This window comes from Podarcis bocagei (assembly GCF_964188305.1).
Source record: "Podarcis bocagei genome assembly, chromosome: 2".
NCBI classification, from domain to species: Eukaryota; Metazoa; Chordata; class Lepidosauria; order Squamata; family Lacertidae; genus Podarcis; species Podarcis bocagei.
The window spans coordinates 20,233,639-20,258,727 of record NC_138126.1 but is presented as its reverse complement, the minus strand read 5'-3'; the positions used below and the strand labels follow the sequence as shown (position 1 = coordinate 20,258,727).

General features: G+C 47.1%; 1 protein-coding gene and 1 long non-coding RNA gene across 3 annotated transcripts in view; both read right to left on the bottom strand.

Annotated features, from left to right (window-relative positions):
* Positions 1–1,076: 1,076 nt before the first annotated feature.
* LOC308581272 lies at positions 1,077–4,045 on the bottom strand. The gene is made up of 3 exons (XR_014004913.1): positions 3,864–4,045; positions 2,523–2,620; positions 1,077–1,273 (listed from the first exon to the last, which is right to left on the bottom strand). It is a non-coding gene; the product is annotated as an uncharacterized lncRNA (long non-coding RNA).
* A 4,304-nt stretch (positions 4,046–8,349) lies between these two features.
* LOC308581066 (uncharacterized protein) overlaps positions 8,350–25,089 on the bottom strand; it is a 123,245-nt gene continuing 106,505 nt past the window's right edge. The window contains exons 3-4 of one of the 2 annotated variants that reach the window (XM_081183521.1): positions 10,828–10,995; positions 8,350–8,526 (exon numbers count right to left, since the gene is read on the bottom strand). In XM_081183521.1, the coding sequence (XP_081039647.1) occupies positions 8,390–8,526; positions 10,828–10,995 (305 nt within the window). In that variant the 3' untranslated portion in view covers positions 8,350–8,389. The remainder of the gene's footprint in view (positions 8,527–10,827; positions 10,996–25,089) is intronic. The other variant, XM_081183522.1, reaches the window with a different exon arrangement.

Genomic DNA, 25,089 nt, shown 5'->3' with positions numbered 1-25,089 from the left:
GCACGCCACCTCAAAAATCTGCGCCTGGGGCCAGAGAAGGCGCTGGCACCAGTACACACAGAGACACACACAGCAGCCCCCAGCAAGCACTAATAGAGGCGGAGGCAAAAGCATTGGGGGGTGCGAGAGACGAGGGGGGGAAGCAATGCATAGAAGGCAGGGGAGATCTCAGGGATGCTCACGCGATTCGTTTCCCTTGTAAAAAAAAAAAGGAAAAGGAAAAAAAGATAAATCAATACACACTGCTGCAAGCAACAGTTCTGGCGGCGCGTGGTTAGACGTGGAGGGAAGCAGCTCCTTCAACCAAGTCCCTTTCCATGCTAAAGAGCAGGCTTCGTCAAACTCAGCCCTCCAGGTGTTTTTGGCCTACAACTCCCATGATCCCTAGCTAGCAGGACCAGTGGTCAGGGATGATGGGAATTGTAGTCTCAAGCAGCCTGCTAAAGAGCATTCCTCGCCTCTGTGCCTTGTAAAGTACGCAGAGGGCAGAATAATAGCACCGGTGGTAGAGGAACTCAGTTGAAGGAGCCGCTTCCCTCTGCATCTGAGTATGCGCCCGCTACTCTGCGCCACCAGGAGGACGCGCCCTCGGATCTGCAGTGCAAGGAACGCAGCCCCTCCGACTTGGCTAGAGCGGGCTAAAGAAGAGGCTCAGGAAAGTAAGGTCGAAGGAGGGAGGAGGGGAGAAGCAAGAAGGTGAAGGGAGGAGGAAAGGTTTCTTCTGGAAATGAAGCACAGATGTTTGTGTGTCTAATTTTACCAGAAACACGGGGGACTAAGCTAGTTCCTCTGTTCCACGGAAGGCGTGCCACTGGTTCAGATGCGAGTTGTTCTAGCAAGTGCAGGATAGCAATTCTGGGAACTGCAGGTTTCACCCCCTGCTACATATTGCATATGTTGAAAGGTCAGCACTTGCTCAATGGGCAAGTTGAGTCAGGAAGCAGCTGCAACTACAGGCACTACCTCAGTTGTGCTACCTCACATTACCTCAGAAGGGCTTGAGATATCCCTGCTGTTTTCTTTCAGTAAGGCCCCAAACCCTTAAGAACAGGGCTGAATGTAAAAACGAAAACACATTTAAAAGGCTATAGAATGTGAATCAGAAAATAGTTTATATAAATATCACTCTATGTGGTTCACACCAGGCACTGCTCCAGCCTCTTACATAGTTTTGGTGCAGATGAAGTGGTGTTCATTGCTGCATTTTAAGAAGTTGGGTTTGGGTTCGTCATGTAGAAAGGCGCAGTTTCCTCCATTTCCACTGACATCCAACCTTCAACACAAACAAGAGTTATGCAAGAGTTGGTATTTCCCTGACAGCAGTAAATAGAAAACTTCTGAGAACACAGTTACTAACAGGGAGATTTCATCCAGATTGGTAAGCCGTGAACCTTCAGGGAGGAGATAAATGGGCAGGGAGAATCCTTGAGCATCTAGATTGCCCACTGATTTTTCCTAGAAATGTAAGGTAAAGGTACCCCGACTGTTAGGTCCAATCACGGACAACTCTGGGGTTGCGGCGCTCATCTCGCTTTATTGGCCGAGGGAGCCGGCGTACAGCTTCCGGGTCATGTGGCCAGCATGACTAAGCTGTTTCTGGTGATCCAGAGTAGCACACGGAAACTCCATTTACCTTCCCGCCAAAGCGGTACCTATTTATCTACTTGCACTTTGACGTGCTTTCAAACTGCTAGGTGGGCAGGAGCAGGGACCAAGCAATGGGAGCTCACCCCGTCACACTCTCATAGCTTTACATCAGAAAGTAATTACACCAAAGTAAAATGTTATGCTGGAACTGATCCTGGCCAACACACTGATGTGCTAAGATGGCTTACCATCACTTGCACATAACAGTTATGTACATCGGTAGTATTGGAGTCCAAAACAATGCAAACTTGTTCCACCAGAAACAGCAGCCGCTTAGCTGGATTCACCAAAGGAACTATAGCATTTCCCCAAAAGAACTATAGTCAGGTGTTTGATGTTCTCAGTTCCTTCTCCACAGCATAAGCAAGATTAGATGGAGAGGCCATGGCCAGAGGGTTGCTGCTTTAAGCCTTTGCGTTCAGCTGAAAGGAGCCTAGGAGGGGTAGTCCAGGTGGGATGTAGAATCAGCTCCCAGTGACCTGTCCAGGGTGCTGAAAGCCCCCTTATTTATAGACCAAGTTCCCACAAAGAACAGAGATAGCACAGAGACATTTGTGCCTGGTGCATAACAGAATGGATTCTGCCTAGCCTACTGATTCTTGCTCAGCTGATCTGCTTATGGGTGCTGACTTAACCACACCTTGTTTTTTGTGAGCGCCTACAGGACACAGCTACAGGTGCAAATCTGAGCGAAAGTTTGCATCATACCCTTGAATATTATTATTGGGTTGTTGTTGTTTTGTTTTTTAAAACCGCTGGGGGAACTAAGGCTATTTTCTTCTGGCATCGGTCACGAACTGTGCAACTACCCAAGGGGGCGGATTTGGTTTTGTGGTCTCACTTCTGAAGGACAGGTGAGAAAAGAGAGGACTTACGCCGAGCTGTTTCCATAGAGCCATTTCCAGGGCTGTCCTGGCTCTCTGGTGACACCGATCCAAAAGGAATTCTTGCCTTTTAGACTCATCACAAAGTGCTTTAATGATCAGAATAAATGAATGTTAAGGAATGTGAGTTGCTAGAATCACAGGCAACTGAACATATGCAAGTGCTTCGATGAGATTTATATCTTGGACTCTATACACATTTTCTGTTTTTATTTTGCACATGGTTATTTCATTGTTGTTGCCTGAAATGTGGATTAAAATACACTTATATACCACCCTTTGTTTGTTGATTTTCTATACTGCCCTATACCCAGGGGTCTCAGGTATCAAGATGAAAAACCACAAAATACATAATAAAAATATAAACAACAACCCAATAGCTCTCTCTCCCACAAAAAAACACATTTTAAAAAGGGCATAGGATGTCAATCAGATCAACCAAAGGCCTGGTTAAAAAGAAACATTTTTGCCTGGTGGCTAAAGGTGTATAATGAAGGTGCCAGGCAAACAAATTAGGGAAGCTTTTAATGTTTGGTGCATTACTGTATTTTAATATTTTGTTGGAAGTGGCTGGGGAAGCCCATCCAGATGGGTGGGGTATAAATAAATTATTATTATTATTATTATTATTAAGCATTCCAATAAATGAGTGAACCCCTACCTTCTTAGATAGGTGACCAGCTGTGACCTGCCATCTACTGCAGCCTTCTTTGGGCTAGGACTGGAGGATCTCCATTTAAGAAATAATAAAACTTAAGGTGCAATCCTAACCTTACTTACCTTGTAACAGTATTTCAAAGACATACATAATGTGGGTAATGCATCATAGAGTCGTAGAGCTGGAAGGGAGCCCAAGGGCCACCTAGTCCGAAATGCAGAAACCTCAACACATGGTCCCAATCCACTTTGAAACTTAGCTTTTCAAACATAGTTTTATTACCTGGCAGAAAGCCCCACTTAATTCAATAGGACTTACTTATGCATAGGCATGGCTAGGATTGCATTGCAAACCTCTTTTGCCAATATCTATATGATGTATTCGTGTTTTGTGGGTAAAATTCTAAGAGGCTTTATATTATAATAAAGACCAGGCATAGGCAAACTCGGCCCTCTAGACGTTTTGGGGACTACAATTCCCATCATCCCTGACTGCTGGACCTGTTAGCTAGGGATCATGGGAGTTGTAGTCCCAAAACATCTGGAGGGCCGAGTTTGCCTATGCCCGATAAAGACTTTATTATAAAGTCCATCAAAGCCCCTAATGGCTAAGCATCTTTATCACTATCGCAAAGGACATTCATGTTCAGCAGCCAAAATACTGGCATTTCTCACCATTTCATCCTTGCTTTCCAACACAGCCAAGGAGGCCTTCTGTGAAGCACAGAAGCTCTGGCTGAGGGTCCAGTTCTTTTCCACATCTGAAAAGTAGTAGCATTTCTGCTCGTAGGCTTTCCAACCAGATGGACATGCATGCGCCTTACAAGAACAGACTGGCCGGAGAAAAACACACAGAGTTAGATGCTGTCTTATCCGACCTCCTCTTTTTGAGTACCATGGGCAGAATCAGAGAATCTTAGAATCACAGAGTTGAAAGGGACCCTGAGGCTCAGGGGGCTGACTCCCCCCAACACATTGAGGGGGGCCAGCAGGGGGGGTCATGGAGGGTGCTCTTCATGTCCCAGCCTCGCCCAGTTAGCTTCCTCCAGGAATGCCTGCAGCTGTGTCACCCAGCCCTCTCAGGCACCTTGCCCCGGGGGGAGGGGCATTTGCAACAGGACAGTGTTTGCTAAATGCCACCAGGGTGAGTATTTTTGAGGAGTGGCCACACCATTCAAGGCAGCTGGCACACCCTTCATACAGAAATGTGTTCCCTGTGCCTTGAATTGAATCCTGTACAGTGGTACCTCTGGTTACGTACTTCATTCGTTCCGGAGGTCCGTTCTTAACCCGAAACTGTTCTTAACCTGAAGCACCACTTTAGCTAATGGGGTCTCCTGCTGCCGCCGCCGCCGCATGATTTCTGTTCTCATCCTGAGGTAAAGTTCTTAACCTGAGGTAGTATTTCTGGGTTAGCGGAGTCTGTAACCTGAAGCGTATGTAACCTGAAGCGTATGTAACCTGAGGTACCACTGAATTGAACATGGTGGGACTTATTCCTGAGTAAACATGGCGTTATAGTATTTTTTTTGGGGGGGGGGACCCACCTAAAACCTAGATTGTGATTAATCAATTGATTAATTGGGATATGGGTGAAAGTACATGCTGCAGAACTGTGCCCAGACAAGGAATCCCCGGACTGGCTTATGCAAAGCAGCCTGGATGGCCTAGCAAAGAGCAAATCTGTTAATACGACAAAAGGGGTCCTTTGGCCTGGGGAGGCAGATGGTGTCAGGGTAGCTGGGTGTGAGGTGACGGGAAATGGGAGTCTTTTAGTAAAGTGTTGTGGGAAGGAGGAGGAGGAGAAAGAAAGACCCCTATCGTTCAGCCCGGACACTGAGATCCAGTGCCAAGGGCCTTCTGGCAGTTCCCTCATTGAGAGAAGCGAAGTTACAGGAAACCAGATAGAGGGCCTTCTCGGTAGTGGCACCTGCCCTGTGGAACGCCCTCCCTTCAGATGTGAAGGAAATAAGCAGCTATCTTATCTTTAAAATACATCTGAAGGCAGCCCTGTTTAGGGAAGCTTTTAATATTTAATGCTGTATTGTTTTTAACACTCGATTGGGAGCCGCCCAGAGTGGTTGGGGAAACTCAGCAAGATGGGCAGGGTATAAACAATAAACAACAACAACAACAACAACAACAACAACAACAACAACAACAACAACAACACTAATGATCATCATCATCATCCATCTTGGGCAGAGTGGTTGAAGAGATGGGAGAGATGCCTTAGACTCCGGAGCTGCCCTGCTGTGGGGGATAAACCCATCTTGAAATGACCATGCTGTAAGATCTGGACTCCCTAGATGCAGACCGAAGGTGTAAATACTGTAGGTGAATCAACCATATTTCTTAAAGCTACAACAGTCTCTGTTGTAAGTGAGAGCTGGACCATAAAGAAGGCTGATCACCAAAGAATTGATGCTTTTGAATTATGGTGCTGGAGGAGACTCTTGAGAGTCCCATGGACTGCAAGAAGATCAGACCTCTCCATTCTGAAGGAAATCAGCCCTGAGTGCTCACTGGAAGGACAGATCCTGAAGCTGAGATTCCAATACTTTGGCCAGCTCATGAGAAGAGAAGACTCCCTGGAAAAGACCCTGATGTTGGGAAAGACAGAGGATGAGATGGTTGGACAGTGTTCTCGAAGCTACCAGCATGAGTTTGACCAAACTGCGGGAGGCAGGGGAAGACAAAGAGTCGGACTTGACTAAACGACTAAACAACAACAACAGTCTCTGCCATGTCTCAATTCTCCAAAAGAACAGAGACCCTGGGTGAGTGCATGGAACCCCCTTGGATCTTGCTACTGCTCAGTAGAGAGGGGAGGTGGGGTTGGCACCCAACTTTTGTAACAATACAAAGGATTGCCTGGAGCAGATCTGTAATCCTTGACAGATTACAAACTGTATTTTAGGGGATTTCCTCCTGCCTCCCAACCACTGCTTTGTTTTTTCCAACCACTGCTTTAGGTATTTTTCCCCAACCACAATTTTGCATGCTGTTCAGAGGTTTCCGTTATTTGTTTAGGGGGTTTTGTTGTGTAGGGGAGATGATGCTCTGGGGCCACCAGGTGTGGGAGGTGAGGAGCTCCTAGTCAAAAGCTCAGCTTGTGGCTGGCAGGGGGGCTGAGGATGGATTCTCTGCCTCTACTGCCCCTGACGAATCTGCCTCCCACTCACCTCCTTCTACTGCGGCAATGTGGGAGCATTGGGGAAGCATGGCTGAATAAATGAATGAATGAAGCAGAATAAGCCCACTACTGATGCACTATTGTGTCAAGAACGTGCTGCGTAATCCACCTTCAATAAAACAGTGGTCTACATGGGCCCAAAGTTATAATTCGTTTTTCTGCCATGTCTATCAAAGCAACACTTACCACAAGGAAAGTCACCCAGTGCTGACCTTAGCCATTTCCTGCCTTTTGTGGAATATTGTTAGAGGCCACCCCAATCTCTGCCCAGTAGTGCACAAGATTCCAGGGGTCTTGGCCTTCTTCCAGGGTCTGGGGAAATGAAGGTGCAGCAGAGGCCATAGTGGCTTTAAGAAGTATGTTGTATTCACATCTTTACAGCTGAGTTTGGATGGAGGGAGTCCGGATCTTACAGCACGGCTATCTCAAGAGAGGCTTGTCCCCCACAGCAGGGCAGCTCTGGAGGCCAAGGTATCTCTCCCAAACTGCTTTCAACCAGCCAGCCCACCAGCCCAGAAGATTCTGCCTTTCTCCTCCTTCAGCGTGAGAGCCAGCGTGGTGTAGTGATTAAGAGCGGTGGACTCGTAATCTGGTGAACTAGGTTCGCTTCCCCGCTCTTCCACATGCAGCTGCTGGGCGACCTTGGGCCAGTCACACTTCTCTGAAGTCTCTCAGCCTCACTCACCTCACAGAGTGTTTGTTGTGTGGGAGAAAGGGAAAATAATAATAATAATAATAAATTTTATTTATACCGCGCCCTCCCCAGGCAGAGCAGGGCTGAGGGCGGCTAACACCAATAAAATCACAGTAAAAACATAATAGGGAAAAAAGAAAAAAAGAAAACAAAACGAAAACAAACAAACAAACAAAAATTTAAAATACAGGTTAAAATGCAATTTAAAATGCAGCCTCATTTTAAAAGTAGCCGATAAATCAAGACCATAAGGGGAGGGAAACATAAGAGTCAGACTGAGTCCAAACCAAAGGTCAGGCGGAACAGCTCTGTCTTGCAGGCCCTGCGGAAAGATGTCAAGTCCTGCAGGGCCCTAGTTTCTTGTGACAAGAGTGTTCAACCAAGTCAGGGCCAGTACTGAAAAGGCCCTGGCCCTAGTTGAGACCAATCGAACCGCCTTGCGACCTGGGACCTCCAAAATGTTGTCATTTGTGGACCTTAAGGTCCTCCGCGGGGCATACCAGGAGAGGCCCCGTAGGACATACTAGGTCCCGTAGGTATGTGGGTCCTAGGTCGCACAGGACTTTAAAGGTCAAAACCAGCACCTTACAGCTGACCCTGTACTCCACCGGGAGCCAGTGCAGTTGGTAAAGCACTGAATGAATGTGATCCCATGGCAAGGACCCTGTAAGGAGCCTTGCAGCGGCATTCTGTGAAAGGAGATTGTTAGCCACTTTGAGACTCCTTAAGGGGAGTGAAAGGAGGAATATCAAGTCGAAACTCCTCCTCCTTCCTTCCCAGCAGCCCTTGCAGAGGACTTTCCCCTTTGTGTCTGCTTGCTCCATCTTGCCTACAATTCTTCTCTGACATCATGCCTGGTTGCCCCAGCAACCTTCTTCTCTGTGCTCTGTGGTCAGAGCCACTCCCTTTGTCTCAGTGACTCATTTTTGTTCCGTAATGGCTGATCTCCACTATCCCTGCTGAGTCCACAGGGTTCAGTTTTCAACTAAATTTGATTTTCTAACTTTTACCAAGTCTAAGGGTTTGAGGAGGTCTTGCTTCCCACCCACCCACCCACCCAAAACTTGTAATAATAGGAAGCTTCAGTCATGTATTGATACTGGGTACCATCTCATAGCTGCACTATGGAAAGCTGGTGGCAGGCTGGCCGCAGCACAGAGACTAGCAGGCAGCAAGGCTGTAGCAATGGCTGAAATCCAGGGAAGGGCCAAATCTGTAATTCAGACCTAGTAGCGGAAGATACCTGGATAAGGGAATGGGGGGGGGAGGTCAAAGGAAAAATGTATCAAGGCAGCAGCATGGACAGTTGGACTACTTACCAGTGGCTCCAGTGCCAAGGAGAACGCTGAGGATGACAATAATGACAATGAGGATGATGATGATGATGATGAAGATGGTCTGTGGAGGAGGGCAGGTGCAGGGGGTGCGGTCCACCCCGGGTGTCGTCACTGGGGGGGGGGAGGGTGACAAAATGAGTTTTTTTTAAAAAAATTGGGCTCAGGGAACTTTTTAGGAGTGACGTGGTGGCTTAGGCGCCTGCAGGTTCCGCGCTGCCTGAAATGGCAGCGTGGGACTTGCGTCTGCCTACTGCTTCTCCCTCAGCCACCCTACAGCTAAGGGGGAGGCGGCGGAGAGGCTCCAAGCATTGGAGAGGCTCACTCTGCCCCCAGGGGTGGCTCGCTTCGCCCCTGGCTGCAGGACATGCCCCCGTGCCAGGTACCCGAGCGGCTAGCTACGCCGCTGTGCCGGCGTAAAACAGCTGCATACTCATTGTGTCCTAACCACACACAAAAAAGGGGGGGGGGAGAAGAAGACACATCAGCCCTCCTTGCCTGCTCCAGTGAAAGGGATTGGGTAGGTGGGTGGGGTGATATGTTGCATTAGCTTATACCCAAAGGCTGGGGAAATGGCAAGAGTTTCAGACTTTTCTAGTCTTCACTCTTGCCTTTAACCCAACCCTCCCAAATGAACAGAAGCCATTACGAAGTAGAGGACTGTACTCTGCCAAGTAGGACACCCAGCCACCAGAGTCAGGGTCACTGTGTCAGCCCAAGACATTTTGCTGCTTAAGGCATAGTCCAATTGGCAGGCTTGCTAGGGCTGGCCCCTTTAAAAAGAAATCAAGTGCATCTACAAGGGTGTGGGGGGATCATTTTTGCTTCATGTTCTACATTGGCAGTGCGTGAGCACACTGAGGGAGCCCTCCATGCCCACCCAGTCCCTGACGCTGACAGACAGGTGGTCACATGCCCGGGGGCGGGGGCAGGGAGGGGCGGCAGGGTGCAGAGGCTGCTGATGGTGGAATGTAACATCACGGAAGCAGTCAAATACAACATTTCCTGTTACTTTTAATGAAGAGTGTTGTTTTATTATTTTAAGCCAGAAACGTAAGGGGAAACTTACCAGGAACAATAGCTGGCATCTTATGGTGAGCAAAATGCAAGCTTTCCCACAAGTATTAACACATTTTTACTGTAGACACATCCACCTCCTTCTCCAGCTACTCACTAAATTTTTCCATCTTAATAATAATAATAATAATAATAATAATAATAATAATAATAATTTATTTATACCCTGCCCTTCCCAGTTCAAAAACTGGGCTCAGGGCAGCTAACAACAAATTTAAAACACTTAATTGTAAAAGCAGCATAAAAAACAGTATAAAAACGTGAATAACAATAAAATTCAAAGTTCAGAAATCAACAGTTAGCCACCATGCAGCGGGGAGGGGGGGGGAGGCAGCAGGTGGACAGTGTGGCGACTGTGACGCCCAACATTTTGTCCCCCTCCAGCATGGAACCTGCACCCACCTTCGTATGCCCCTGTGTGGGGGGCGCTGGCACCCCCATTGGTTGGCGCTGTGAGTCCCTGTGTCCCACAATCGTTCTAAAGGTAAACAACCATTTCCTTAAAAAGGTGAACAACTTTGGGGTCCCCCCCCTAAAAAAAGGTTGACAGCTCTGGGCAACCTAGGGGCGCTAGGCAGATCTTTGCACCCTGGCGCCGCAGATGCCCTGTTCCTTGAGCTGGAAAAGTTTAGGGAGTAGCTGGAGCATGGAGGTTTATACTTGTTGGAAAGTTTGCAATTTGCTCACCGTAAGATGCCAGTTATTTTTTGCCATTGAGAGATCGGATGGCAACTCAATCCGCTCTATCACCACCTTAATCCAATGAATAGTGTGTGGTTTATGGCTGCATTGCGTTTTGATGGTTTCTATTACAGGCCCAAATACCATAGCTGAGTGTTATTTGAGTTTAATTGGCCTAATGCTTACATGCAAGAGTATGACCAGCAGTTCTGCTATAATGGCTTTCTTTGCATCCGAGGTGTAGCAACACTGAACTAATGGCCAATGCTTGTAGAAGGCAGATTGCTACGCTCCCAAGTCTCCAGCTGCCTCCAATGCCAGCAGAACTTGGGAATCTGCCTTATACTGAGTCAATCCCACCCAGCTGAAAATGGTCTACTGGCTGCAGCTCTCCAGGGTTAGGACTGATATCAGAAAAATAAGTACCACTGTACTCCTAAATCCAGCTGCTATTTCCTAGAGCAGAATCTTTTCGCACAGGCAGCTACTGGTTGCTCCAAATCAGGGATGGAGAATCTGTGCCCCTTTAGATGTTGTTAGACTGCCAGCATCCCCAGCCAGCATGGCCAATGGGCTGGAAGGACAACATCTGGAAGGCCACCAGTTCCTCATCTCTGCTCCAAATGCCTTACTGCCTAATAGGGAGGCCACAGTTACCTGCTCTTTGCCTTCCTGCAGTGGGTCCATTGGAGACAAAGGGAGACTCCACCTGGTCATGATCGTCTTCGACTGCCATGTGAGCTCTTTCACACACAGACATTTTTGAGAAAAATTGCACTCCAGGGGCAATTCTGGTTGCGCACAAAGCTTCTGGTCTTAGGTCACCTGAAACAGAAACAAAATGAAGCCAGCAAAAGGAACTGGCTTGTGAACCTACGCCACCAACGCACAAACACACACACAAACACTTTCCAGATATTGGATCCAGAATCAGGTATCCTATGATTCTGATTTCACCTTAACCTCATTGATGGCCAACTGGTAGCTCATTGCTGAGGAAGATGAGTTGCTGGGGAGCACCAGTGGGGAGTTGGGGTGTTGCATTCCTGTCTTGCATGTGGGCTTCCTACTAACATCTGGCTGCTCGCTGGGAGAAGAGGATGCTAGACCACATGGGTCATTGATTTGGTCCAGAGGGGCTCATCTTCTTAGGCTCTTATGGGCAGATACTGGCCTGCCGAGTGGGTCAATGCCCTGCTACTTGAGAGGGTGCTATTCTAGCAGTTCAGAAACACAGAGTATTTATTCAGCAAATCCACCACTGACATACTGATGTATATCCACATCTATCTATCTATCTATCTATCTATCTATCTATCTATCTATCTATCTATCTATCTATCTATCTATCTATCTATCTATCTATCTATCTATCTATCTATCTATCTATATCATCTATCTATCTATCTAATCTAATCTATCTAATCTATCTATATCTATCATCTATTTCAGTCAATAACCAGTAGAGAAGATAGGAAAAAAACAGAGCACATAAAACACAATATAATATGTTGAGCATGCTATTAAATGTAGAGTTAAAAACAATGTAAAATATTTTCTTTTTAAAATGAGAAATATAGAATAATTATATTTAATTGGTAAAAAAACAACATAAGGTAATTTTAAAACTAAGACAGGATCCTACGCCGACAAGCAACTGCTGCAGCACAAAAACAAGCTACCTTTGCAGTAATCTCAGGAAATTGGTCAGCCAAAAGATAGTCAATACAAAACGCTTCAGATCTTCCTGGTATACTTTGTAAAACTGGATTATTGCATAGTGGTCAGAGTGTTGGCCTATGACCCAGCCTACCCGGGTGGTGTTGGGGCAAAGCAGGGCAATGGTGAGGCCAGGGTTGGGGCGACAAGCCAGCAGAGCCCATCAGATACTGGTGTGTTCAGAGTGTCAGACTCAAATCCCCACTCAGCAACAAACTATGTTCCCTCTGTCCAGTCACTCATTCTCAGCCAAACACTCTCACAGGGGTCGTGCAATGACAAATGTGAGAGCCAGTGTAGATGATACAAAGCTATCAGGGCCAACAGTCTGTCTCAGAAGAAGACATCTTGCTGTGCTGCAATCCTTCAAGCTACCTCAGTGACAAGTACAGTCATACCTCGAGTTGAATACGCTTCAAGTTGAGCGCATTTGAGTTGCGCTCTGCGGCAACCCAGAAGTAACGGAGCATGTTACTTCTGGGTTTGGCTGCTTGTGCATGCACAGATGCTCAAAATGACATCACGTGCATGCGCAGAAGCAGCAAAAAGCGACACGCGCATGTGCAGACGTGCCGTCACTAGTTACATTTGCTTCTAGATGCAAACGGGGCTCCACAACGGATCCTGTTCATATCTAGAGGCCTCAGGTTAAGTACTTAATTCGTTCCGGAGGTCCGTTCTTAAGCTGAAACTGTTCTTAACCTGAAGCACCACTTTAGCTAATGGGGCCTCCCAGTGCCGCCGCGCCACTGCCGAGCGATTTCTGTTCTCATCCTGAAGCAAAGTTCTTAACCCAAGGTACTATTTCAGGGTTAGCGGAGTCTGTAACCTGAAGCGTCTGTAACCTGAGGTACCACTGTACTTTCAAATAACAGAGAGACATCATGATTAACCATTTGCAAGAAGGAATGGGCAGCAGCTGCTTTTGGCGATGGTGCACCTAGCAGCATATTTTTAAAGCAGGCAGAATAATAGGCTTGTCTTCCTTTTTACGGCTGGTCCATCATTTCCTTGGGTTAGGAAGACAGCACATCAATAGGTGAGGAAGCTGAACCTGTTGAACATCTGCTTGTCACAAACAGCTGAGGCATAGAGAGCCCGCATGGTTAATTGGCCTCCTCAGTTAACCAAGAGCAGAATCGAAGAATCTTAGCTTGAAGGTACCCAAGGGCCATCTAGTCCAACCCCCTGCAATGCAGGAATCGCGGCTAAAAAGCGTCCATGACAGATGGCCATCACTTGTGAGGTTGCCCCTGTTGCTCCTAAGTCTTGGTTAAGGGTATCTCCCCCCCCCTTTCAAAACTGCAACAAACAATAAAAAACCAATAATAAAACCTTCACAGCAACAGAACCTCACAAATTGTCCAGATGTTCATATATTGCTTTCCCACCCTAAGTTACTCCATGGAGTTCGGCGCAACTTCCCTACCTACTGAACTTTGGCAATGGACTCTGAGGTTGGCCGGGCTGAAAGTGAGAGACAGTGACTGGCCCAAGGTTACTCAAGGAATTGAGCAGGTAAGTGGAGTTTGGAATTCCCCACCTTATTACCACATCTTTGAAGTAACCACCGCTAACTTTCATTACACGAAAGGCTGCTCATTACTGTATTGTGAGAAATTGCAAGTTTCAGCAGAAAGCGCAAATCTCTTAAATAATATTATGCAATTCTAAAAACAAATCTCTTAAATAATATTATGCAATTCTAAAATTCTAAAAACGTTTTCATTCAGAATAACACGAGACAACACAAACAATGGGTACTGATCACCAGATGCAAAGCAAAATACAATCAGGATGTGTTTAAGGCAGAAGATTATAGCAGCATGTTCAGTTAAGCCCCAAATATGTATGCGTTACAGAGGGTGTAGGTTCCTCTGGGTGAGAGTTAATAAAAGAAATGAACATGAACCAATTGGCGTCAAATGCACGGAACTTTTTTTTTTTAATTCTCTTCTTAAATGGCATTCCTCTTAAAGGACACCCTGCTCGAATGTTTGCTCGGAAATCCCCATCGTTTTGAACAAGACTTCTCCCCACCTCCCATCCCGGATAAAAGTTCAGAAAGGAAGAAAGTAGTTGAAGCAATTAGCAGCTAGAGGAGATTTTCAAGTTAAGAGAAAAGAGACTCGCCCCGGCCCCGCGCACAGGCCCATCACCTACCGACCTGGTTAGAAGAGGGCTGCCTTTGTCGCTACTCGGCTCGATGGCTCTCTGCCTCGGGGAGGAAAGGAAAGGGAGGGAGGCGGCGCGGAGTGTACGCCTGGGCGCAAGCGCGCGCGTGTGCAGAAAATCGGAAACTTTCTTTTCTTCTTTAGACAGAAGAAACGACTGCAGGAGGACGTGAGTGGGTGGTGGTAGGTGTCACACGGAAGGGACATCTTATCCTTAAGGAGCATAATGTCGCGGGGAGCACTATTTATTTCACAGGGGGCGGGGGAATGAATGAATGAATGAATGAATGACAGGTGTAAGAAGAGCTGATCTGGAATCTACACGCACACACAGGAGCAAACTCCTAGGGGCAGAGGGGTCTTCGTCCCAGTGGCGTAGCGTGGGTTGTCAGCACCCGGGGCAAGGCAAGTAATTTGCGCCCCCTAACCCGTGGATTTGCGCGCCCTAACCCTAACCCCCAGATGTTGCGCCCGGTGCGGCCGGCCCCCCTGCACCCCTCACGCTACGCCACTGCTTCGTCCCCCACCCCCCATGGAATATTTTAGAGGGCTGCACCCCCCCCCCAAGTTGATGGGCATTGCCATTTAAATACTGTGGGTGTACCCAATCATATGACTGATTATGTGGAGCGGGGCTTATCTCCCTCCCCCCAATGTTTTATTCAAGTTTGCACCCCTGCACACACAAATCAAGAGAGAAAGAAAGACGTGGAAAGGAATTGGGGAGCCCAGAACCCGCAGCGCCTACGCTAAACTTCCTATTAAGGAGGAGGCGAAAAGGACTCGGGGATCCTCGGTTCTCTTTGCCCAAAGTCCGCTGACATTTGCCCTTAACATTTGAATCAACCTCTCTTCCTGAATTTGGAAATGGAGACCTTCCTGGAACATGTGAACTGGGCAGGGCCTTCGCTCAGCAGCGGAGCACCAGCTTTGCACGCACAAGGACCCAGATGCGACCCCCAGCAACAAAAGTAGGGCTGGGAATAACCGCCCCCCCCCCACCTCTAAAACTCTGAAGAGCTGCTGGCAGCCGGTTTGAACAAGACTGAGCTAGATGCAGAGGGCCTAGGTAAGGATGCTGACTTGAATAAAATATGGAGGGGGGGGCACAAAAATGATCCCAAGACATACACACCATTTGAATGGCAATGCTCATCCATTTTGGGGAAAACCCATCCCCCTCAAATATTTTATGGGGGGAGCAAGCGGCCTCGACCCATGGAAAAGGCAGGCTTTATGCTGGCGGAGGGAAAAGAACCGAGTTATCTGTAGCACAATTGGCCAGTTACTTAAGTATTTTTATTTATTTACTTGCTTTGGGGGTCAGCTGCCCCACCAGCAGTTGGCTACTATGCCAGTCCTATTCCAGAGTAGACCCAGTGGGCTAGAGTTCCGCTAGCGTTCCAGAGTAGACCCAGTGGGCTAGCGTTCGCCTCGGCAGCATGGGACTTCTCGTTATCCCAGCAACGGCGCGCAGAGCAGCTGCAGCCGGGCTTTCCTCTGGGACAAGCCTCGTCTCAAACAGCCACGGACTTTTGCTTCTCCCCGGCCGCCCCCCCCCCCCCGACCGCAAAAGCCCGTGGAGATTCAGACTCGCCTGTCCGGTCCCTACGCTCGGTTATGGGAAAACACCCTGACTTACTTGGTTTGATCGCAGCCTTCCTTCTATTCCCCACCCAGCAGCCGCTTTGCAGCGAGGAAAGAGACGTGACCGGGGGTGCGGGTAGCAACACCCCCCGTCCTGACCCCGCCTTCAACTCACCCCATACGGAGGCGAGTTAGCGTAAACGGGTGGACTGATGTGATTCGGGTAACCCAGGCCCACGGTTTTTCCTTTCTGTGGTTTTTCTGGACTGGGCAGTCGCCCAAACAAAACAGCCGGAAGTCTTTGGTGAAAATGTTACTTGGGCTTTTGCGCTCCTGTGATGAAATATCAGAAAGAACTGTTCAGAAAGTGAAAGACAGTAGAGGCGGTGGGCTTTCCTTCCTTGGGAGGTTTTTCAGCAGAGCTTGGATGGCCACCTGCCATGGATGCTTTAGCTGAGATATCTGCATCGCCGGGGGTTGGACTAGATGACCCTAGGACCCTATCCAATTCTACAATTCTATTTCTGTAAAGGCGCCTCGGGGTTCTGCCTTGATTGCCCCCATTTTCACCTGCGGCTGTGGCATTGCTCCTTCCAAAAGCCTAGTTAATGCTTTTTAGGCTTTGGTAAGGAGCGTAGGGGGTGGTTCTGTGGGTTAAACCACAGAGCCTAGGACTTGCCGATCAGAAGGTCGGCGGTTCGAATCCCCATGATGGGGTGAGCTCCCGTTGCTCTGTCCCTGCTCCCGCTAACCTGTTCGAAAGCACCTCAAAGTGCAAGTAGATCAATAGGTACCGCTCTGGCGGGAAGGTAAACGGCGTTTCCGTGCGCTGCTCTGGTTCGCCAGAAGCGGCTTAGTCATGCTGGCCACATGACCTGGAAGCTGTACACCGTCTCCCTTGGCCAATAAAGCCTAATGGTCAGCGGTCCCTTTACCTTTAAGGATCTTAGGAGCCAACTCCTAGCCTAGGGGCCGAGTTCCCTTTGGATGGATTCTGGACCTTGCTAGAACCCTCAGGCCTCTTGCCCAAAGCCGCTCCTCTTTGCTGCTTTCTCTGCTACAGAGAAGGGGCTCGCCCAGCCATCACATCGCTCCCCAAGCAGAAGTTGAACTGTTGCTGCCTTCTCCCGAGCGGTGCACCTCTCGGATTTCTGCCTGCTGAAAAGGCATAGAAAGGAAAGAGCAAATCCAGGAGGGGAAACGAGTGGCAGCAGGAAGAGAAGAAGACGGGCCCCTGAGAAAGAAATTCCATTGAAGAAGGAAACCCAGTTGCATGGAAGTAAGTGCCACTGAATTCAATAGGACTTAATTCTAAGTAGACATATTTTTGCCCCCAATGTATTTGGGTAGTGGTGGGGGCTGTGGGTGGCTGCCCTGGTCTCCCTTAAGTCTGTTTGCCCCAGAGACCCATTGGAAAATTGGGAGGAGGCAGTCCAGCTTTTACTCTGCTTGCTTTGACTGGCATCCTAGCCTCATTTGTTGTTGTTGTTTAGTCATTTAGTTGTGCCCGACTCTTCGTGACCCCATGGACAGAGCACGCCAGGCATGCCTGTCTTCCACTGCCTCCCGCAGTTTGGTCAAACTCATGATGGTAGCTTCAAGAACACTGTCCAACCATCCTGTCCTCTGTCGTCCCTTTCTCCTTGTGCCCTCCATCTTTCCCAACGTCAGGGTCTTTTCCAGGGAGTCTTCTCTCCTCATAAGGTGGCCAAAGTATTGGAGCCTCAGCTTCAGGATCTGTCCTTCCAGTGAGCCCTCAGGGTTGATTTCCTTCAGAATGGATAGGTTTGATCGTCTTGCAGTCCATGGGCATAGCCTCATTACCTGGAGGTAAGTCCCATTGGACTTACTTATGAGTAGATATGGTTAGGACTTATCCAATGGTGGTGTTTGGTTCAGCCAGGGGTTGGCAAGGCTTACCTCGCCTGGTCCAGTTCACTCCAACAGAGATCCCTCCATGGGCTGGATCGCGTGTGCGCATGAGCATGCATTCGCACGATTTCCGGCGTCTGTGCAGAAGCGATTTTTGGTGATGCAGGAGCAAGTCCCTGCGCCGCACTGCACCTGTTTAGTGCAGTGTGCGGGGACTCACCAAGCAGGCAGCTTGGTTCGGGGGCGGCTCAGTTAAATGACCTCCGTGGGCCGCTTGTGGCCCATGGGACTTAGGTTGCCTATCCCTGGTTCAGCTCTCTGTCATTAAAGTTTGTAGTACAGTCGCACATACAGAAAAAGTGCTCCCATTCAGCCCTCCGCACGCATTCTTTGCTGTGTTCAAACCATGCTTGGTGATGGTAAAACCACTTCTGTGCAGTCAGTTGTGGGGCGACGATTGATGTGGCTGTGAGGGAACATGGCTCACACGCTGCCTCCTCCTTCTCAGAGGTCAGGCCTATTTCCTGGAGGTGCCCTGGAACAGAGTGACTAAAGCCGCACATTGAAACAAGGAGTGAGCAGCAAAGCTTTGGCAAGTTCCCTTCCCCAAGTCTATAAATAACCCCTTGTCCTGTGCCAAAATATTGCACAACATTCCTCTGTCACTAGGAAAAAGAGAGGAAAATCCCTCTGGCTCCCTGTGTGTAAAAACCGCAAAACCAAACAAGAACAGCACAGACCTCTGCATTAAATAAACATACATAATTCTCTCTTCTCTGTGGCCATCCATGCTCCCAGATCACATGCTGATTTGCTCTTCAAGAAGAGTCTGGAAGATGGGAGGCAGACAGAGAAAAGGAACTTTCATGGGTGCATTTTTTTTATAAAAAAAGATTCCTCGAATTTCCCCCTGCCCTCTAAGAAACAATCTTAAGGGGGGTCATTTTTTACATTAGAAATATACAGTGGTACCTTGGGTTACGTACGCTTCAGGTTACATACGCTTCAAGTTACAGACTCCGCTAACCCATAAACAGTGCTTCAGGTTAAGAACTTTGCTTCAGGATGAGAACAGAAATCGTGCTCTGGCGGCGTGGTGGCAGCAGGAGGCCCCATTAGCTAAAGTGGTGCGTCAGGTTAAGAACAGTTTCAGGTTAAGAACAGACCTCCAGAACGAATTAAGTTCTTAACCCGAAGTACCATTGTACATATATTATACAAACCCCTTAAAGAGGCTTTTTCCGCCAAATGAGATACCTACCAAAGGATTGATTTATCAGCCAAAGGAGAAAGAAATTAAACTAAGGCACAGTTGCACTTCCGAGGTTAATTAAGAGACTTCTGCAAAACTACACTGGAGTTGTGGAGGGAGCTAACTTTCTTTGAAAAGTTAAGGAAAATCTAATGAAATGGTCATGATTTCGAAAAGCTGTGTGTGTGTGTTGTTGTGGTGGTGGTTGCTGCTTTCTTTACAGTTATGCCATTCAGCATGAATCCCCCTTCACAAGAGGTCTTCCCTTGTATGATAATTCAAACACACACACCTGCTGCCTGAAAGATTTAACCAAAAAGGTTAACCGCCTTTGATCAAATGAGATCCTGATACAGCAGAGGATATTTTTAAAACAGGGGTCAGCAAACTTTTTCAGCAGGTGGCTGGTCCACTGTCCCTCAGACCTTGTTGGGGGCCGGACTATATTTTTTTTGGGGGAAAGAATGAATTCCTGTGCCCCACAAATAACCCAGAGATGCATTTTAAATAGAAGCACACATTCTACTCATGTAAAAACACGCTGATTCCCAGACCATCCGCGGGCTGAATTTAGAAGGCAATTGGGCCGGATCCAGCCCCCGGACCTTAGTTTGCCTACCTATGGGTTAGAAGAAACTTCTTGATGAAATTGGTTGGTGGGCGAGGGAGTCAGGTTAGGGGTCAGGTTAGGCTGAACCACCATTGGCTGGAGATGGCCCCATGGACCAGAGCACGCCAGACACCCCTGTCTTCCACTGCCTCCTGCAGTTTGGTCAAACTCATGCTGGTAGCTTTGAGAACACTGTCCAACCATCTCGTCCTCTGTCGTCCCCTTCTCCTTGTGCCCTCCATCTTTCCCAACATCAGGGTCCTTTCCAGGGAGTCTTCTCTTCTCATGAGGTGGCCAAAGTATTGGAGCCTCAGCTTCTAATGACCCCCCCCCAAAAAATTCATTGGTTTCTACACACCCACTCATCTCTCCATCTTCCATCCAGGCAAGCAAGACCCATCTTCATTGTTCCAGCCAGGCAGATTTTTATTTCAGTTCATAGATGGACCCCTGGGCTTTGCTCTTGTTGTGAGGGGCGTTCCCCTTCACACCAGTTAATGAACACTTTTTGTTGTGTTCAAAACCTGCCTAAAGAGGCCTTCACTTGTTGCAGAAACCACACACAGCACAAACCCTCTTAATGTCTGCAAGTGCTCAGGAAATGAGCCATCTTCTGCAGCAGACAAAAATATGAACTTGAGAGGAAACTGTTGGAGGCCAAGCAAGTCTACTAACACCCTGTTTTTGCAGTGGCCAGTCAGATGTCACCCAGATATATTCAAATAAAGAAAAAAAGCAACAGGATACAATCCAAAATGTCACAAAATAACAAGCAACCTTTTGACTCTTCAATAATAGTTCACTGGGCTGGATGCCCAGCAAAATTTGGTCCTTGTTGTCCTCCATCCCTTGTCCTAGGATTGAAAATGGGACTTTTCTTTTTTTCCCTTTTTTTGCAGGTTCAGCATGTGCTATACTAGTGAGTTAAGGACCTTCCCAACTGGGTTTGGGAATCTTTTTATTAATTTATTTACTTTCTAATTATTTTTTAAAGTTGTGTAACGAACACAGCCAGTCAAAAATGTAACAAAAGAGAAAACAAATGTTAACAAAATCTAAACTATAATCAGCTAAGCAGAATGAGAAAAGAAAATACTGAGGGGCTTCTGTGTGCAGACACCACTGCAGAAAGTTTTCTAATAAACAGAGATACAGCATTTAAAGAGAAACCAATATTTAACATTTAACATATCCATACATTGGAATATACCCTAGAGCAGTGGTTCTCTTTCTTTTTCTCTAGGCCACATGCTAAGAATAAAAACTTGCATGGGCCATACTGAATTTTTTATTTTTTAAATTGTTTGTAGAAATACATGGCCTCCAGTACTAAGGCTCCAATACTTTGGCCACCTTATGAGAAGAGAAGACTCCCTGGGAAAGACCCTGATGTTGGGAAAGATGGAGGGCACAAGGAGAAGGGGACGACAGAGGACGAGATGGTTGGACAGTGTTCTCAAAGCTACCAGCATGAGTTTGACCAAACTGCGGGAGGCAGTGGAAGACAGGAGTGCCTGGCGTGCTCCAGTCCATGGGGTCACAAAGAGTCGGACACGACTAAACGACTAAACGACTAAACAACAACAACAACAACAACAACAACATGGCTGGGGATGGGGGACAACAACTAGCAGTGCCTGATTTATAATATAGAACACAACTACTTTATAATATGATGGTGGGACATCCAGAAAGTATAAGTTCATAAGAACAGGAATAATCCCCAAAATATACCCTAAGCATGTATAAGCATGAGATTTATTCTATACAGTGGTACCTCAGGTTACATACACTTCAGGTTACATACGCTTCAGGTTACAGACACCGCTAACCCAAAAATAGTGTTTCAGGTTAAGAACTTTGCTTCAGGATGAGAACAGAAATTGTGCTCTGGCGGCGCGGCAGCAGCAGGAGGCCCCATTTGCTAAAGTGGTGCTTCAGCTTAAGAACAGTTTCAGGTTAAGAACGGACCTCTGGAATGAATTAAGTACTTAACCCGAGGTACCACTGTATTCTGTACTAAGTATGAGAGCTATACTATACTATGTTACATTGAAATGTTTAAATGTTTCTTTGATTGTCCTTGATTCTTCCTGCAACACTCCCCATGGCATGGCACGCCCTTTGAGAACCGCTGTCCTAGGGACTTTGCTTTTGTTGTCTGAAGAATGTATAGAGGCAATTCAGCTCTTATCTGGTTTTTTGCAGTCACATCTCTCTACATGTTTATTTCCTCCCAATAATCTTGGTTTTCATGTAAGGCTTCTGTATCAGGGCTAACTGCACAGTGCTGTTAAATTAGCCCCTTTAATATCCTCCCGTTTCTTATTCATTCAGTTGACATTGTGCCCTTCCTCCCAAGGGAGCCGAGGGCAGCAAACACATCATTAAAATAACATCATAAAAAAACATTATTTCAGTGTTCTCACCATTTATTTACTTTTGACAATTGGCCTTCTCTCAGCCAAATCCAGGCTAGAATTTAGACACTCCTGCCCTAGAACAAACTACTGTGCTTGTGTAAACTAAATACCACATGGGATTTATTTAAAGAAAACTGCTTTTTATCACGTATTACACAAAATCAATCTGCTGGGTCCTTTCCACTTGTCTCTGGGGATTTTGGTGAGAGTTTCCACCTGGTATGCAGTGATGTGGTGATACATCGACATGCAGGGGCTTGTCAGGGCAGCCACATAACAAGCCCCACAAACCACACACACTCCCCAATTGACTCAAAGAAGGCTGGCAGCTGCATAAAGGAGAAGTGAAATTATGGTGGTGACGACTATTCATGTAAGAGCAGCCTGCCAGGTCAAGCCAACAGCCCATCTAGTCCCAGCTTCCTGTTCTCACAGTGGCCAACCAGATGTCTGTGGGAAACTTGCAAGCAGGGTCCAAGCAGAAGAGTACTCTCCCTAGCTATCGGGCGATACTCTGATAGCCCCCAAATAGTATTGCTCTATTATGCCTTGGGCCACCTGGAGTACTGTGTCCAGCTCTGGGTGCCACAGTTTAAGAAGGGTGTTTGCAAGCTGGAACATGGGCAGAGGAGGGAGACCAAGATGATCAAGGGTCTGGAACCCCAGCCTTGTGAGGAATGGTTGAAGGAGCAGCATAGGCGCCGACTCCATGGGGCCTGAGGGGGCCCAAGCCCCCTCAAAAATTCGTTTGGGGGGGCTCTGCCCCCCAATAATCTCGGGCGCCCCTCCAGCAGAGCGCCACCGCCGCCCCTCCCCCAGCCCAAAATGCACAGGGTCGGGCTGCATGTCTCCTGCCCTCCCTCCCGAGCAAAAGCTCCACCCAATTTCCTTCGGAGCTGATTAATAGGCGCAGCACGCTCTCCCCTATTCGCTCACGAGGAGGCGGCGCCACTTTATCTGCATATTCATGAGCTTATTTATTATTCATGAGCTTTCCCGGGCCCCCCCAATATTTTTTATAAGTCCGCGCCCCTGAGGAGCAGGGCATGTTTAGCCTGGAAAAGAGGAGAGCGAGAGGAGATAGGATAGCCATCTTCAAATGTTTTAAGGGCTGTCACATGGAAAAGGGAGCAAACTTGCTTTCTCCTGCTTTGGAGGGGTAGATTCTGAGGAAACATTAGGAAGAACTTTCTGACAGTTAGAACTATTTGACAGTGGGAGGGACTCCCTCGGAAAGGTGGTAGACTCTCCCTCATTCAGGGCCGGATTTAGGTTTGATGAGGCCCTAAGATACAGAAGGTAATGGGGCCCTTTATATGTCCTGCTGTCCATCGTCAACAACAAATTGTCACTGTTTTTTGTGTTGAATATATGCTATATGGTAATTTATGGAGCTAATAGGTCCAACACAACACAAAACACTGTTGCTGTTTGTAGGTTTTATTTTACTTGTTTCTATCTTATATTGTGGAAATGTACATTCAGGGTTGTTTCCCCTTTAAATTTTTGGGGCCCCCAAGAGAGTGGGGCCCTAAGATATATCCTGTTTAACTTATACATAAATACAGCGCTGGCCATAAGGCATAAAGCATATATGCCATAAGGCAATAGGCATATATGCCATATGGAATAAGGGATTAGGCATACAGTATACACGATAAGGCATAAGGCATATAAACCATAAGGCATAAGGCATTAGGCATACAGTATATGGCATAAGGCATAAGGCATATAAACTGTAAGGCATAAGGGATTAGGCATACAGTACATGCCATAAGGCATAAGGCATATAAACTGTAAGGCATAAGGGATTAGGCATACAATATATACCATAAGGCATAAGGGATTAGGCATACAGTACATGCCATAAGGCATAAGGCATATAAACCACAAGGAATAAGGGATTAGGCATACAGTACATGCCATAAAGCATAAGGCATATAAACCGTAAGGCATAAGGGATTAGGCATACAGTACATGCCATAAGGCATAAGGCATATAAACCATAAGGCATAAGGGATTAGGCATACAGTATATGCCATAAGGCATAAGGTATATAAACCTTAAGGCATAAGTGATTAGGCATACAGGATATTCCATAAGGCATAAGGTACATATGCCATAAGGCATAAGGCATATAAACCGTAAGGCATAAGGCATATAAACCATAAGGCATAAGGGATTAGGTATACAGTATATGCCATAAGGCATATGGCATATAAACCGTAAGGCATAAGGGATTAGGTATACAGTATATGCCATAAGGCATATGGCATATAAACCGTAAGGCATAAGGCATTAGGCATACAGTATACGCCATAAGGCATAAGGCATATAAACCGTAAGGCATAAGGCATATAAACCGTAAGGCATAAGGCATTAGGCATACAGTATATGCCATAAGGCATAAGGCATATACACCGTAAGGCATAAGGGATTGTTCGAAAGCACCCCCGGGTGCAAGTAGATAAATAGGGACCGCTTACCAGCGGGAAGGTAAACGGCGTTCCGTGTGCTGCGCTGGCTCGCCAGATGCAGCTTATCACGCTGGCCACGTGACCCGGAAGTGTCTGCGGACAGCGCTGGCTCCCGGCCTATAGAGTGAGATGAGTGCACAACCCTAGAGTCTGGCAAGACTGGCCCGTACGGGCAGGGGTACCTTTACCTTTTATATGCCATAAGGCATAAGGCATATAAACCGTAAGGCATAAAGGATTAGGCATACAGTATATGCCATAAGGCATAAGGCATATAAACTGTAAATCATAAGGGATTAGGCATACAGGATATGCCAAAAGGCATAAGGCATATATACCATAAAGCAGAAGGGATTAGGTAAATAGGCAGTAAGGGATAAGTGATTAGGCATATATGACATAAAGTATAAGGAATTAGGCATATATGCAATAAGGTATAAGGTATTAGGCATATATTGAATGAGGCATTAGGCATACAGTATACGCCATAAGGCATATGGCATAAGGCATATAAACCGTAAGGCATAAGGGATTAGGCACATATACCATAAAGCAGAAGGGATTAGGTAGATATGCAGTAAGGTATAAGGGATTAGGCATACAGTATATGCCATAAACCATTGCTTGGTCCCTGCTCCTGCCAACCTAGCAGTTCGAAAGCACGTCAGAGTGCAAGTAGATAAATAGGTGGGATACCTTCTGGGGGGAAGGTAAACGGCGTTTCCGTGTGCTGCTCTGGTTCACTAGAAGCGGCTTAGTCATGCTGGCCACATGACCTGGAAGCTGTACGCCAGCTTCCTCGGCC